The 16488-nt window shown below is 41.6% G+C and overlaps 1 protein-coding gene across 1 annotated transcript; it reads left to right on the top strand.

Moving 5' to 3' along the window:
* Positions 1-2204: 2204 nt before the first annotated feature.
* On the top strand, positions 2205-14896 carry PERCC1 (proline and glutamate rich with coiled coil 1). Its single transcript, XM_007499325.3, has 2 exons — positions 2205-2679; positions 13672-14896. The coding sequence occupies exon 2, from the start codon at positions 13720-13722 to the stop codon at positions 14557-14559; it is 840 nt and encodes a 279-aa protein (XP_007499387.1). The 5' UTR covers positions 2205-2679; positions 13672-13719; the 3' UTR covers positions 14560-14896.
* The last annotated feature ends 1592 nt before the right edge of the window (positions 14897-16488 follow it).

Genomic DNA, 16488 nt, shown 5'->3' with positions numbered 1-16488 from the left:
GGTAAGGGTTAAAAAAAAAAAGACTTGTTACAAGCAAGAACTCCAGACAAAGACTGATGTGGAAGTTAATATTTGGTGCAAAACAACAGAGTGACTCACATTAACACTTCTCAGAGCAAGAATATGTGTGACTGGATGAAATGCTATGAGACTTACATTTGCTTGGGAAAATGGTACAGATTTTAGGGCATAATTAAAATTTTGTGTTTTTCTTATTTTTTCTGCCTTGATTTCTTTTGCTTGCTTATCATGTATACCTGAATTCACATGAGCTCCTACTGTATTTCCTTTTCATTCTCTCTACTCTACTTCCAAGTTGAGCAGAAGCTGATTCCAAAGTTGAATCTGTCCTGTAATATAGTGGTCAACTCATGTGCAAGTTACTTTTCTAATTTCTATTTAAATAGTTTGATTTTATATTTCTAGGGTGACAAATCCAATTGCTCTAACTGCAGTCAGTCTATGTGTTGCTTTACTTAGGAACAAGGCCAGGATGGAGTACTGGGTTGATGAAACAGAGAGAACAAGAAAGAAAGAAACAAGCATTTATAAATGACCTACTAGGTGTCAGGCACTGTGCTAAACACTACAAATATTATCTCATTTTACCCTTACAACTCTAGGAGATAGTTGCTATTATTCTCCCCATTTTATAATTGAGGAAATTGAAGCAGGTAGAGACTAAGTGACTTGTCCAGGGTCACATAGCTAGTGTCAAAATCTAAAATTGAACTGAGGTCTTTATGGCTCCAAGCTTTGCTTTTCAGGCACTCTACCACCGAGCTTCCAAATAGCGTTTGGATATTGATATATGGAAATAGCTTAGAATGTGTTCCCTCATCTTTTCAGTGCCTCAGAATTCTTATCAGCTATCCAAACTAAACTCCAGATATATATCCTGCTCTAGTCTATCTCTTGAGCTCCAGATTAGCATGACCAATGCCTTTTTAGAAATTAGACATCCTTTAGTTGTCTTAATCATAACATCCTGAAACCAGAGCTCATTATCTTTCTTCCAAGACCAGCCCCTCTTCCAAACTTCCCTGTTTCTGGTGGAGAAGGCACATCTATTCGTGCAGTTGCCCAGGTGTGCAACCCTAGAGTCTACTCCTCTCTCTACCTCACCTCACATATCCAATGAGTTGACAAGGATTATTGATTCATTTTTAAGCTGATTTTTATTCTAATAACACATTTTCCACATAAGTTTTCCAAAGTTAGATGATCCATATTGTCTCCCTTCCTTCTCTCCGTCCTGGAGCTTGCTAGCAATCCAATCTGGGTTATATATGTATTATTATACAAGACCTATTTCCATATTATTCATTTTGGTAAGTGAATAATCTTAAAAAAAAAACAACTCTCCAAATATGCCCAAATAAACAAGTGACAAATCCTATGTTTTCATCTGTGTTTCCGCTCCCACAGTTCTTTCTCTGGAGGTGGGTAGCACTTATGAAAAGTACCTCAGAATTGTCCTGGATTGTTACATTGCTGTTATTAGCTAAGTCTACGGCAATTGCTCATTCTGCAACATTGATGTCAAACTGTGTGCAATGTTTTCCCGGTTCTGTTTAGTTTACTCTGCATCAGTTCCTGTAGATCTTTCCAGCTCTTTCTGAAATCAAGATTGCCGATGCTACTTCTGCAACCCATCACGATCCTGTCCTCCTCTTCATTCACATGGCCACTGCCCTCAGTTAGACCTCCCCTACCTTTCGTCTGAATGGTTCTAGTAACAGCCTCTTCCTTGGTTTCCAGGACTTACGTCTCTCCTCTCTCTAATCCATCTTCAACACAGCTACAAACTGAGACTGCAACATCACAGGCCTAACCATGTCACTCCCCCTTCTCAAGGACTCCAAGAGCTTCCTTTTCCCCTGGACAAAATACTAGCTGATCTCTGGCACACAAGGCGCATCACAACTGGATTCCAACCTACCTTCATAACCTCATCATACATTGTCCCCCTTCACGCTCTCTGCTCTCTATTTCGACTGTCTTTTTGAGTTGAGCCAGGACAGCTGGAGGGAGAAGGGATGTCGAGACAGTGCTTGGCTTCCTCACTCTTCCATCCCGAGAAGAGAGGGCAGGGGAGGGAGGCATGGCCTGAAGATGGAGTGTCAGGCAGTGCCTCTGCTAGGCAAGGAAGGCAAGCCTCCAGCTCTTCTCCCCTGGCTAGTTTGGTCCAGAGCCCAGGAAGCTCTGCTGGCTGTTTACACAGAGAGCCTGGATAAGCTTATGTCCTTTGGAGGAGGCCTACTCCAGGAGTCAAAATAGCATGAAATTTAATTTTACACCTATTTGACCAAGCTTGATTCAGGCTCCAATCAGCAGAGGAGATAAGGGCCCTCGGGACAAGTGTGCCAGGCAGCCGAGCAGCTGGAGCTGGAGTTTTAACAGGCGGCCCGACAGGGACAACACTCAAAGGTCCCCTGGCAGGCCAGCCATTAAGGTGAACCCTATCTTCCGCCCACACGGGTTTCTTTGCTGTAGTGTTCCCCGGTTGCTGGGCGCCAAAGCAAACCCAGCCTCTGTTTGCCAAGTCTACTATGACAATACGATCACCAAATATTTGTCAGCTGCCAGCGCTGGGGCCGACTATAAATACTTCAGCCACAGGTGGAGGGCTGCTCCATTCAGAGGAAGACCTGGGGGAGCCTTGCCTGGTCCCTGAAGGTAAGAGTTCCTGAGGGCCCCAGAAGGAAAAGGGATGGGAAAGGAAGGTGGGCCATTTCCACCTCCGCCTTCCAGGTCTTGAAACAGGCCATGACAGTCCGTCCGTTCCATGCTGAGCGATGGGATCCCCTGACACCCAATTCCAGCAGCAGGAGGTTGCACATTATTTTTGGTCTTGTACCTCTAGTGTGGAGCTGAATGGGGGTTCAGGGTTCAGATCTTTCCCTCTCCCTCTCCCCTCCCCCGTACATGAGCAAATCCCTCTCTTTTCTCAGGGAGTGAGAATGACTGTCTCTCTGGTGTTCAGAGGGGCGGTAAGAGAATTAATCTTTCCTCTTCATGGCTCCCAAGGGAGCCTGAAATTTATTTGGAAGCAGAGGATTTGATTTAAATTACTTCCTATGTGACTGGGAAAATCGCTTGCCTTTCTTGGACCTCAGTTTCTGTATCTATAGGATGGGGCATCAGGATTTGATTCAGTTTCTGAATCTGTAAAAGTTTTGGAAGGGGGACAGTATTTTACAGTACAAAGGCTTGAAGTCAAAAGACCTGGGTTCAAATTTTGGCTCTACTACTTAACGACTTTCAGGTAACTTTGGATCTCAAAGTCCACATCTATAAAACTAAGGAGTTTTGATCCTATGATCCTACTATCTCTAAGGTCCCTTCCAAATTAAATTTATAATCCTTGGACATGTCTTCCTTAATCTCTCTTAGTTATTAATCATAGAAGTGAGTGTTGGAATCTCCTATTTCTGGGAAGCAGAACCAGAGGTGGGGGGAAAGGCACTGTTCTCAGGAGATAGAAGAACAAGATACACAGACTTGCAAAAAAAAAAAAAAAGTATCCTATTCCCTGGGCCTAGTTGAGCCATACTTCCGCAAATTAAGTCAGAGCAAAGGAATTTTTGAGATATGAAGCAAAGCTTGAAGGATTATAAATCTTCACTTTCCAAGAGGGTTTACTCCCCCAATAGGACACACAGAAATGTACTGAGTACTGCTATAAACCTACCCCCAGAGCAGTCATCCATTGATGATTTGTACCTAAAAATGAGTCCCAGACTAATTTTGTAATATCTGTTGGTGCCCACATCTGGCTGGCCCACCCAAACTGTTTTTTCCAAGGGCATAGTTCGTGGACAAGTGCAGCATCCAATCCCTACTCCTCCTTGCTGCCACGATTGAAGCTTGATTTCCCAGATAGAAGCCATTCTTCTTAATCCATAGGTAGATAGAATCACAGAGTCAAAAAGGGATCTCGAAAGTTCATCTAGTCTAAGCCTTCCTTGAAAACAAGGATCCCATTTATAATTTTGTTAACAAATGGTCATGTTCCCTTTGCTTGAAAAAGTCCAGGGATGAAGAACTCACTCCCTTCCTTCTGCAGAATTCAAGCTTTTAGCAAGTTCTATATACTGAGTGGAAATCTGCTTACCTACAGTTTTGCCCTATTGATCTCAGTGTTGCCTTCTAGGACCAAGGAGAATGAGCCTACATTCCCTTCCACATCAAAGCCCTCCAGATATTTGCAGACTGTAATGATGCCTCCTAAACCTTTTCTTCTCCAGGCTAAATATCCCTAGTTCCTTAGATGTTTTCATATTGCATGATCTCCGTGGAATCTTGATATAAGGCAGAGATTGTTCATCTTTCTTATATCATGGACTCCTTTCAACAGTCTTGTAAAACCTACAGCCCCCTTCTCAGAATCACGTTACTGCCTAGTAAATAAAATATATAAGATTTCAAAGGAATCTAATTACATTGTAATAAATATATACTTTTTTCCTATCCAAGTCCATGGACTCCTGAAATCTATGAATACCAAGTTAAGAACTCTTGATATAAAAAGGATTGTTATATCTCCAAGGCTCCTGACAGCACAACGATTCTATTAAAAGAATGGAATGGAAAATAATATGCTCTTTCAGGACTATTTCAAGGCTTCTTTTTTCTTTTAAATCTGAACTGTAAAAACTTCCATGTAACTAGATTTTTTTTAAAAAATCACTTTGACAGGGGAGCTCAGTGGTTCAGTGGATAGAGAGCCAAGTTTCGAAATGGGAGGTCCTGGGTTCAAATCTGACCTCAGACATTTCCTAATCTGTGTGACTCTGTGCAAGTCACTTAACCCCCATTGTTTAGCCCTTCCTTGACCATAGCTCTTAGATTTGTTACTAAGCCAGAAGGTAAAGGTTTTTTAAAAATACCTTTACATTCTGTCAGAGAATCAATACAGTGTATTGGTTCTAAGGCAGAAGAGTGGTAAGGGCTAGGCAATGGGGGTCAAGTGACTTCCCCCAGGTCACACAGCTAGGAAGGGTCTGAGGTCAAATTTGAACCCAAGACCTCCTGGCTCTAGGCCTGGCTCTCAATCCACTGAGCTACCCAGCTGCCCCCTGAAAAATGGTTTCTGAACTGACTTCATCTTGACTTCACTTGCGGACCTCTAACCAGGGGCATAAACTCTATTGGGACAGCTAGATAGCATAGTGGATAAATCACTCAATCTGGAATCAGAAGGACCTGGGTTCAACTCTGTCCTCAAATGCTTCCTAGCTATGTCACCCTGGCCAAATCACTTAACTCTGATTGCCTAGCCCTCAATGTTCTTCTGCCTGAGACTTCTACTAAGATAGAAGGTAAAGGTTTAAAAAAAAAAAAGACCCTTGGACCTGGGAAGCCCTGGTTTATATTCTGGCTTCAGTGCTTACTAGCTTGGGTAATTCTGGGCAGATCATTTCACCTTTCTGGGCCTGAGCTTTTTTACCTATAAGCTGGGGGCTGGGAGGGGGGGTGTACTACTGGCACTATGGGCTTTGCAGGATTATTGTGAAGAGAGGGCTTTAGAGACCTTACCAGTGCTGTAGAAATCTGAGGACTTGATCATCATTATTTATTAGGGTCAAAGGAGCTTCCTAAGATCCCCTAGTAAGCCAGAGCATCTTTCTTCTCTTCTTGCTTGTGTCCTTGCTGAGGAAAATGAATGGCCTGAAAGGTATTGTCTGTTTCAGTGACAAAATGAGGCTGTAGGAAAATACTCCAACCTTCTTTGTTACACCTTGCGCCTCATCCCATTTTTCTCACTGGTAGCTATGCCAAATATTTGGCTAACATGCTTGATCATGAGTTGGGTAGTGGAGAGACTGGCTTGGAAGTCCTGGTCTGCCTCACCACCTTACACTGAGCTACATCCCAGAGAACTAGTCAGAGACAGAAGTGGGCCCAAGAGGGGACTAGGAGGAGAGGAGGGCAGAAGGGAAGTCAGACCCGGGTAACAGCAAGAATAGTGTTTGTGCCAGAATCCGGATGGATTGTTCAATCCCTCTGTCATTCCAACTGCCTGGATCCTTATCTGAGATGTTTGGGATAAACTTTCCTCCAAGTCTACTGAATTTTGTTCATTTGAAAGTTTTTAACTTCCTGTCACCAAAATGATTTATTCTATCTTCTATGATTACCCTGGGTGGGGGTGGGGGGATAGGAAAGGCAGCTGGGTGGTTCAGTGGATTGAAAGCCAGGTCTAGAGATGGGAAGTCCTGGGTTCAAAACTGACCTCAGATACTTTCCATTGTGACACTCTGGGCAACTCACTTTTTTTGTGTCCCATTGCCTAGTTCTTACCACTCTTCTGCCTACCTGATCTGGTTGTGTGTGTGTGTGTGTGTGTGTGTGTGTGTGTGTGTGTGAAATGACCTTTAATATTCAAATATTCAGGTCATCTTTCCATTTTTAGTTTATTTTGCTAAATAATATAAGGTGCTGGTTGAATTCTTCCAGATACTGTCAGTTTCAAACATTTCTCTGTCTCTCTTTTAAACCCTCACCTTCTGTCTTAGAATCAATACTGGGGGTATTGGTTCCAAGGCAGAAGAGCAGTAAGGGCCAGGCAATGGGGGTTAAGTGACTTGCCTAAGGTCACACAGCTAGGAAGTGTCTGAGGTCAGATTTGAACCTAGGACCTCCCGTCTCTAGGCCTGACTCTCAATCCACTGAGCTATCTAGCTGCCCCCCCCCCCATTTCTCATTTAAGTAGGTAATTCTTCCTGAGGTAATTTATATTTTCAAGTTTCATTGAATACTAGGTTGTTTAGTTCATTTATTTTTAATAATATTTTGTATATTATACCATTTATGATATATTATATATAAATAAAATAATATATAATTAATTATAATTATTCCATGTATTATAAGTTATACTAATCTACTTTTCCATTTTTAAGTTATATCAAATTGTTTTGAGGAATATTACTGTATAATGTGATTAGAGGTCTGTATATGCTCTGTCCCCTTTAGTCATACTTTTTTCTACTGTTTACTTGACTTTTTTTTTATTTCTTCAAATGAATAATATTCTTTTGTCTAGATGAATATCAATTCTTATTGCCCAGTGGGAATGACATGAGCTCACTCTGCAGGGGTTCCAAGATATATACTAGGAACTTTTTTTTTAAAAGAAAATATCAGATTAATGTCTTTTTTGTCCCTGGTTCTTATCAAAGGGAGATGTGGAATAGTTTCCAGCATTCCAGTTCTTTTAGTTTGCCACTGGTTTGGATTCCAGATAAATAAGATGTGACTATGCTTGTGTCTAGTTTGAGATCTTTGTTGTAACTGACTACCAGGATCCTATCCTGGCCTGTGAGTCCAACAAAACCTTTCCCTTCCGTTCATTCAGGGGTCCTGAAACAATGATGCCGTGCTTCTGTAATGTATTAGCCAGCATTTATTACTCACATAATCATATAGATCTGAAATAGACGTCAAATGCCCCCTAGTCCAACCCTCTCAGAAGTGGGATCTGAACCAAGTTCCTCCAAGTTTCAAAGTCAGAGCTCTTTTCCCGGACACTACAGAGTCATTGAATCCAGAGAAACATAAAGCAAGGTGGAGGTAGGGGAAGATTTAGTACCACAGGAGCAGTGCACAAATTAAATGACATTCCCAAAGCTCTATTCTGGGTCATTTGCGTATAGAGCACTGTGCCAGGTCCTGGAGATTCCCAGAGAAAAAAGCATAAAAGTCTTTGCCTTCAGAGAAGTTATATTCTACTAAGAGGTCACATCTACTTGGAGAAGTAAATAAATATCTAGTTTGTGGAAGGAGAAAGCACTACCAACTAGGAGGCCTGGGAAAGGTCTATGTAGGAGGTGGGGTCTGAGCTGTGCTTTGGGCAGTTGGATGAGAGATATTCCAGTAGAGTTTTAAGATGGTACAGTTGAGTCTGGATTTAATGAATGAATAGAATGATTATGAAATGATGCTGGGCAGGACAATAGGTTTGACCCTGCTTTTTAGCTGATACAATAATCTTATTCTCATAAACCACTCTGGAAGTTGGGAATAGAGAGTTCTTTCCTCCTGCCACTAAATGTGGTCAATGAGACCACAAATAGGGCACAATTATATCCATGTCATCCTGATACTCAAAAAAAGTCTTCAATAACTCCTTACTACCTCTAGCATAAAATGCAAACTCCTTAAATTGCATTGACACCCCGTTCACAATCTGGTTTCCATCTGCCTTTCTAGGCTCAGTTCATTTTTTTTTCCTTTGCAAATTCTCCTTTCCAGTAAAACTGACTCCATTTCCCTATACATGGCATCCCATTTCTCTCCTGTATGCCTTTGCACAAGTGGCCCCCTCATGTCTGGAATCCCCTTTATTCATGGCTCAAAATCTCTAGCTTCTTTCACCTCCTGCAAGAAGCCTTCCTGATGCTCTCCCTCAAAATTACTTTGCATTATAGGGTATATATTTTATACACTTGTTTACTTAACTGTAATTGAAATAGTCTGTCTCAAAGAGATTTTAGATTTTGTTCTGTTGGAGCAATATTAAACTGTCTTCACAGTAGACAAAGAACTATGCTACAGAACTTGTTAACAGAGTAACAACAATACCAAGACATATCTAAATACTTTGACAATGTATCAGCCAAGAGAAAGATTGCTGCCAGAGTCGACCTCAACCTATCAACTGTAACTACTGACTTTTAACCCCATGTCACCTTGACCAGAGAACAGGGAAGTTAATCCAACTGGAAATTAAAAAAAAAAAATAGAACCGAAGTGGACTTTGGGAGTAAAGAGGCGAGGGGAGGTATAAAGGGAAAACAAGGAGCACCCCCAGGACTAGATCCTTCTAGGTTCTACCCCATTTTGTTTCACTGTTGCTATTTTCAGTTGTGCCTGACTCTTTGTGATCACCTTCAGGGTTTTCTCGGCAAAGATACAGGAGTGGTTTACCATTTCCTTCTCCGGCTTATTTTATAGAAGAGGAAACTGAGGCAAATAGTTAAATTATTTGCCTACGGTCACACAGCTAGTAAGTTTGAAGGCTATATTTGAACTCAAATCTTCCCAACTCTAGCCACTGTGCCACCCTTTTATTTTACTAACCCAGCATTAACCTAGAAATGGCAGCTAGTAGCTGTCTCTGGCCTCTGGCCTATTTTCAGCTCTTTGGGGATTTGTGTGGAAGTTTATAATTTTAGGAACTCTCCAGAGGCAGACTGGGATCTGTTCCTAATATGCAAATATTCCATTTGCAAAAAGGAATGGTTGGATGTCCTTTATTGTCAAATTCAATTCTGCTCAAAGCTTCTTCAGTACCTTTTTTATCCTGGGCAGATGTCATAGAGGCTCTCTTTATTGAAGGACCATAAATGTCATTTATTTTGATGCCATAAAACCATTATGTGGTGAAGGGGAAGCTCCCAAACACTCAAAAAGACAGATGACTGCAAAATCTCTCTCTGTCTCTCTCTATAAATCTCTTTCTGGCTTTCTCTCTAGCCCAAAATTTTTTATCCATTCATCCAACCACCCATCCATCTATCAGCATTTGTCAAGCCCTTGCCTCATACCAGGCATTCTGCTGTCAGTGCCAAGGACACAAATACAAATGTAAGAGGTCCCTCCCCTTAAAGAATTCATATTCTCCTTATTTACAGCCACGCCAAGGGCTCAAAGAATTATTGGTCTTTTTAAAAAGTACTAAACAGAGCCAAGGAAAGATCACATTCTACTTTATATATAATTTTAACATGTCTATCATGGAGTTCTTATTAGATTCTGAATGCCTAGAGGGCAAGAACAATATGAATTTTTTTTTGTATTTTAAGCACAGTGTCACACATATGGCAGGCTCTCAGTTTTTCAAATTATTGATGTACTTTTATTTTTGCTTTATGTCATTATCATCTTTTTTTTTTAACCCTTACCTTCCATCTTGGAATCAATACTGTGTATTGGTTCCAAGGCAGAAGAGTGGTAAGGGCTAGGCAATGGGAGGGTTAAGTGACTTGCCCAGGGTCACACAGCTGGGAAGTATCTAAGGTCAGATTTGAACCCAGGACCTCCTGTCTCTAGGCCTGGCTCTCAATCCACTGAGCTACCCAGCTGCCCCCATCATTATCATTTCTTAATGTCTTCCATTCCCTACTAAGAAGCCTCCCTTGTAATAAGTAAATACAGACAAACAAAACAAATCTTAAACTGCCTATTTGATAAATCAGACCCATCACCTCCCTATGCAAACTTCTTTTCCTGATTTACCCATTCATTAGTGGGTATCATCCCTCTCCCAGTTGCAGAGGCTCAACACCTTGACTTTCCCAGTCTTGCTTTTAGTTAGCTACTCCTATATTTTTCCCTTTCCTTTATAATAATGAATAGACAGAAGAATATAAGATTTGATAGACGCTTTACAAATGTTATCTCGGTTGGGCTTCATACCAGTTCTGTGAGGCAGGTCCTAAAGGTGTTGTTTTCCTCATTTTGCAATAGAGGAAACTGAGATTCAGAGAAGTTAAATGACTTGCCAATTATTACACAGGCTTTACACGGCATTATATGAAATATACTATAATGTTAGGATATATAACACATAATGCTATAAAATAAATTAAAGGGGCTTAATTAGATCATACTTTTAAAATGTAAATTAAAAAAAGCATTTCCTTACATACAGCAGACCTAATAAAGAGAATTTTATATGAAACCATAAATTTCCATTTCATACTTGTTTTTTTTTTAACCCTTACCTTCCGTCTTGGAGTCAGTACTGTGTATTGGCTCCAAGGCAGAAGAGTGGTGAGGGCTAGGCAATGGGGGTCAAGTGACTTGCCCAGGGTCATACAGCTAGGAAGTGGCTGAGGCCAGATTTGAACCTAGGACCTCCTGTCTCTAGGCCTGGCTCTCAATCCACTGAGCTTACCCAGTTGTCCCCTGTTCTTCTTGGGTTTTTTTTAAACATATAACAAATTTTATATTTGAAAGCTTTTCTGCTTCCTTCTGAATTTCCTCGTTATCTTCCATGAGCTTTTTAAGACATTACAATGGCCCTCCTTTAAAAATAAAAATCACAATTGCTAGCCTCTTTGCCCAACCCTCACACCCCACTTAAAAACTGAGAGAGAAAAACTCCCATAACAAATGAGCATAGTCAAGCAAGATGAATCTACACTATGGCCATGTCCAAAAAAAATGTATGTTTCTGCACCTCGTGTCTATTACTGGTTAGGACGTGGTTTGGTGGTATAACATGCTCCACACTACAGATGCTCTGGAGACATGGCTGTTCATGGCATTGATCAGAGTTTTTAAAGATCATTCAAAGTTTTTTCTCTCTGAGATGATCGCCCTTGTATAAATTGTTCTATTTCTGTTTACTTGATTCGGCTTTTGTTCATACTTTTCGGTATTTCCTGAAATCATTTCTTTCATCATTTCTTATGATGCAATAATAGTCTATTACACACATAAACCATAAATTTGTTCAGCTATTCTCCAGTTGTCTAAGGGAATGAGAAGCAGCTCACTGGCACAGTGGATAGAGTATGCTGGGTCTGAAATCATGAGACCTTTTCTTGAGCCCAAGTCTGTCCTCAGATATTTACTGTGCAACCCTGAGCAAGTCACTTAACTCTGTTTGCCTCAATTCCTCATCTATAAAATGAACTGGAGAAGGAAATGGCAAACCGCTCCCATATCTTTGCCATGAAAACCCCTGATGGGTTCATGAAGGGTTGAATACAACGGAAACAAATGAACAACAATGATCCAAGTTATTTTCTTTCCTTTTGGCCTCTCCCCCCTTATAATTACTCCTTCAGGTCCAGAAAGTTTCTTTTCTTGTAACAGAACTCCAAATCATGCTTCCTCTTCACCACATCCCTTCCTGTCCCCATTTGTTGTTGCTGTATTAGTTTAACATACATATAGAGATAAATAGATATAGAGATTTTAAATTTATTTAGAATATTTTTCCACGGTTACATGATTCATGATTTTCTCCACTCCTCTTCCCTCCCCATTCCTGGAGCTGACAAGCAATTCCACTGGATTATAAATGTGTCATTGTTCAAAACCGATTTTCTAACATTTTTTTAAATCCTTACCTTCTGTCTTAGAATCAATACTGTATATTGTTTATAAGGCAGAAGAGGCTAGACATTGGGGATTAAGTGACTTGCCCAGAATCACACAGCTAGGAAGAATCTGAGGTCAGATTTGAATTTGGACCTCCCATTTCTAGGCCTGGTTCTCAATTCACAGAGCTCCCTAGCTTCCCTCATGTTTAACATAATTCTGCAACAAATTGTATATATGTGTTAAACCTTCTTTTATCCGTTTCTAGTGAGAATAAGATCTATTAGATGATTTTTAAGGTTCCTTTTAAGCCTAAGAGGCTGCAATTCCTGTGAAGGATCACTAAATTGTCTCACGAGTCTTCCCACACTGGTCTATCTTTGCACTACCCAGACCAGTCTCCGCAAAACACTATTTTCATACATAATGTCATTCCCTGACTTGATAGCCTTCAAGGGCTCTCCATTTCCCACATGATAAAATCCTCAGTCTGATATCCAATCTTTCCTCAACTTATTTTGTCTCCTACCATTCCTACCATCCTCTTGGACCACCCAAGTAATGGTAATTTTATATTTATTTTTGAAAAATGTATTTAATTAATTTAGAATATTTTTCTATGGTTACAAGATTCATCTTCTTTTCCTGGACCCCCCGCCTCCTTCCATAGCCAACGCGTGATTCCTCTGGGGTTTTACATGTGTTATTGATTTCCATACTAATGGTAATTTTATTATCATTCCCCAAATATGTCATCCTTATCCTGGCTTTGCACCCTTACTCATACTTTATCCCTAGGTTAGAAGGCTCATGCCTTGGCCTTTTTCAAATCTTATTCATCCATTAATGCCCAGCTCAAATTTTTCCTCCTCCAGGAAGAACTTTCCAGACCACTCAAGCCAATGTACTTTCCCTCTTCCCTACTTACACTAGCATTTAAGCATATGCTTTCTTGCACAGGTTTTGTATTATAGAAATAAATTTTTTCTACATCCCTTCCCAGGCTATAAGCTCTATGAGAACAAGGGACTTTATGAAACAAAAATAAAGTTTGTCTCTTTTCCACAGTATCCCCAGGTTCTGCAAATGTGTGTTGAATGAAAGCTGAACCATGAGAGCAGTAGCTACTTTTCTTCTTCCTCCTTTCTCCTTCCTCTTTCTTCTTCTTCTTTTCTTCTTCTTCTTTTTCTTTCTTCTTTTTTCAAACCAATTACATGTAATAATAAGTTTCCATATAAGTTTTCTGAAGTTATAACGCTTGAACTTGTCTCCCTCTCTCCATTCCCTTACCCCCTCCCAGGGCTGGCAAACAATTGATCTGGGTTATAAATGTATTATCAGAGCAGTAGCTCCTTTGAGCAAGGGTTAGGGAGTGATATCAGTGAAGAAGAAATCTAAAATGAATCGTAGCTTGTTTCTGCTCATGGAGATGTTAGCATTTGAAACAGGTCTTGATGGGTTGAATTTAAAGAGAGGGAGGGAAGGGTATTCTGGGAGAAACTGCCTGAATAAAAATGCAAAGATATGACAATGAACTGAGATGCTGAAGCGTGGTATTGTCAATCCCATTGACTCGGTCTCTATTTCTCCTTTTCTGCTTTCCTGAACCAGCCAGTCAACATCTGCTGCCTTCAAAGGTTCCTTGCTTCAAGAGAAGAGATGGCTGCTGGAGTGATCAGAACTTTATGTGATTTTAGACTGCAGGCCCCCTTCCATCAGCCATTTGTACCTACTACTAGCCACCAAGATCCAGACTTCCCTGAAACCTCAGAGGAAGAGGAGGAAGATGGGGAAGAGGAGGAAGATGGGGAAAAACAGATAGAGGACCTGGAACTGGCAGGCAGCAGTCCAGGAGGCCAGAGTTCAGACCATGAGCTGGCAAAGGGTCCCACTAGGCCAAGCCCAAGTAGTACTGAGATGACTTTGCAACTCCTTCGCTTCTCTGAACTCATCAGCTGTGACATCCAGAAGTACTTTGGCCAGAAGACAAAAGATGAAGACCCAGATGCCTGCAACATTTATGAGGATAGCCACCCACCTGGCAAATCGGCAAGGGAGCTTTATTATGCAGATTTGATGCAGATTGTCCAGAGTGGGGACCAGGAGGATGAGGACACTGACACTGCTAGTCTTCCCAGAGGCTTAGATTGTCAGGTCAGGTTCATCTCCAGTCGAGATAGAGCTCTGAAGTTGGGGCCTCTTGTTGAGCTCTTTGAATATGGGCTCTGTCAATATGCTAGACAGAGAGTGTCTGACAGCAGGAGGATGAGGCTTGAAAAGAAGTATGGCCACATCACTCCAATGCACAAAAGGAAGCTACCACAGTCCTTCTGGAAGGAGCCAGCTCCCAGCTCCTTATGTCTGCTCAATACCAGCACACCTGACTTTAGTGACCTGCTTGCCAACTGGACATCAGATGTCGCCCAAGAGCTCCACAGTGTGGGAGGCCGGGAGCTGGGCAGACATGCCCTGGAAATGGATCATTTAGAGGAGGCATAAGCCATAGTTGTCAGATCTGCCCTCTCAAAGAGATGGGAGTTCCTGTGGGACTCAGAAGAGAGGCCAGGCACTGAAAGCATCAGGGCCAATGATAGGCTGAACTAGGTTATCCTGGCCTGAACATGGCCCCAGAACTGGAAGAACCCCTTCCTGTCCCTTTCTTCTTACAATTATTATAATCTCCTAGCCTTACTTATTAAAAAAATCCCAAACTCCAGTGAGTTATGTGTCGCATTGCCAAGATGATGTTTCTAGCCAATTCCCTCTGCTGCCTGGATCTCAGCTGGATCCATTTGTCTTAACATAAATCACTTTCCCACACCAATTAGTTTCAGTTCACTCACCCAGTCATTTAGGTAAGACTTTAAGGCTGATGATGGAGGGAAAGCAGCTCCTTTCTCCATTCTTGACTGCCTCTCTAAAGCAGGTGCTTCCTGAAGTACCAATGGGGGGAAAGCCATATCTCCTATTTTCCCCATCCCCCAAGGAACACTCTGGCTTTAAGAGCTTTGGGAATAGTACCAGGGTTGAAAAGAGTTTCTGGAGATCTTAAAAGGCAAGAGGCTACTTCCAGCTCCTAATGGGCTTCTCCAAATAGTAGGCAGAAAGGCAGGGGTGCCACTGAGGGTGCTGCTGGACCAGGTTGGCAGGAAGCAAGTCTTTTGGGCGAACTGCAAGTGCTCTCCCAGGAGGCAGGAAGAAAAGGGTGATGTGTTGATTAAATGAACAAACACTGTCTATTTACTCATGAGATTACAGCTGGAGAATCTCCTTCCTTGTGTTCTCTGCAGGGTTTAAAGGGCATCTTGCAGAGTATTGCTAATACAGGGGCTCTCTGGGGTCTCTTGAATTTTCAGCTGAGCAGATTTCCCAGTTGTGCCAAGTACTTAGTCCTCAGGTATTTTTTTCAGAGACTCTGAAGAGCCAGGACTTCTGGCAGTCCCCAACCCTCTGCCTGAGGGATAGAAGCAGCTTTTTTAAGCTACTTGCAGAATTATGGAGGGGGAAACAGTCCTAATGAAGAATCCTAAACTATACTACTCTCAGCCTTATTGTTTGGATTTAGCTGCTTCTACATCAACCTGGCTTGCCCCTGGAGGGAGTTCTCAGTGACCCATCCTTATCTAGAGGCTAAAACTGTGGGCATCTGGGTGTCTTAAGCTATAATCATCCTGGTCCCCAGGAGTGGCAGATGGGAAATCATGGGCTGAGAAGTGATGACCAAGATCTAGCTTCCCTTGCTCCTCTTCATTCCTACCCCCAAAAGGCTAAATCAGATGACTATGTCTGGGTCCTGCTTATTTTTTGAAGCCCCAGCTATTACAAAGTACTAGTACCTGGTTTCTCTTGCACTCTGTGTCTTGAGGGAAATCTAGTGACCCAGAAGTCTGCCTGGCAAGCTTTCAGTAGCCAACATTAGAGCTGTGTCTTAGAAAGATCTTGGACCTGACTTTGGCTTAGCTAGCCAGACAGACCTTGTTACCCCATCCCTGGACTGAGAGTGAGGAATGGGAGGCCTCTTCTTCCCTGGAGTCTTCAAGTAGTGGTGAAAGTAGAATCTGGGCTCTACTAAGGCTTCTTCTCCCTAGAAGCTACCATCCTGTCATCTCACTACCCTCAACAAAATCCTACTGGGATGGCAGTCCTTAAGAGATGACTACAGAATGCAAGTATCTCCAATTCCTCATGACATGTTATATATTTACTCTAGGGCTCTCTGGGGTCCCTTGAATTTTCAGCTGAGCAGATTTCCCAGTTGTACCATGTGCCTAGCCTTCAGATATTTTTTCCCAGTTGTGCCATGTACCTAGTATAAATATATATATATATATATATATATATATATATATATATCCCCAAGGAAATTCGATTTTATTTTTTTCCAACAGCTTATTTCTCTCTATTCAGTCTTCGAGGCATGACTTTCTG

This window comes from Monodelphis domestica, chromosome 7 (genome assembly GCF_027887165.1).
Source record: "Monodelphis domestica isolate mMonDom1 chromosome 7, mMonDom1.pri, whole genome shotgun sequence".
NCBI lineage: Eukaryota > Metazoa > Chordata > Mammalia > Didelphimorphia > Didelphidae > Monodelphis > Monodelphis domestica.
This window is presented reverse-complemented; position numbering and strand designations above follow the sequence as displayed.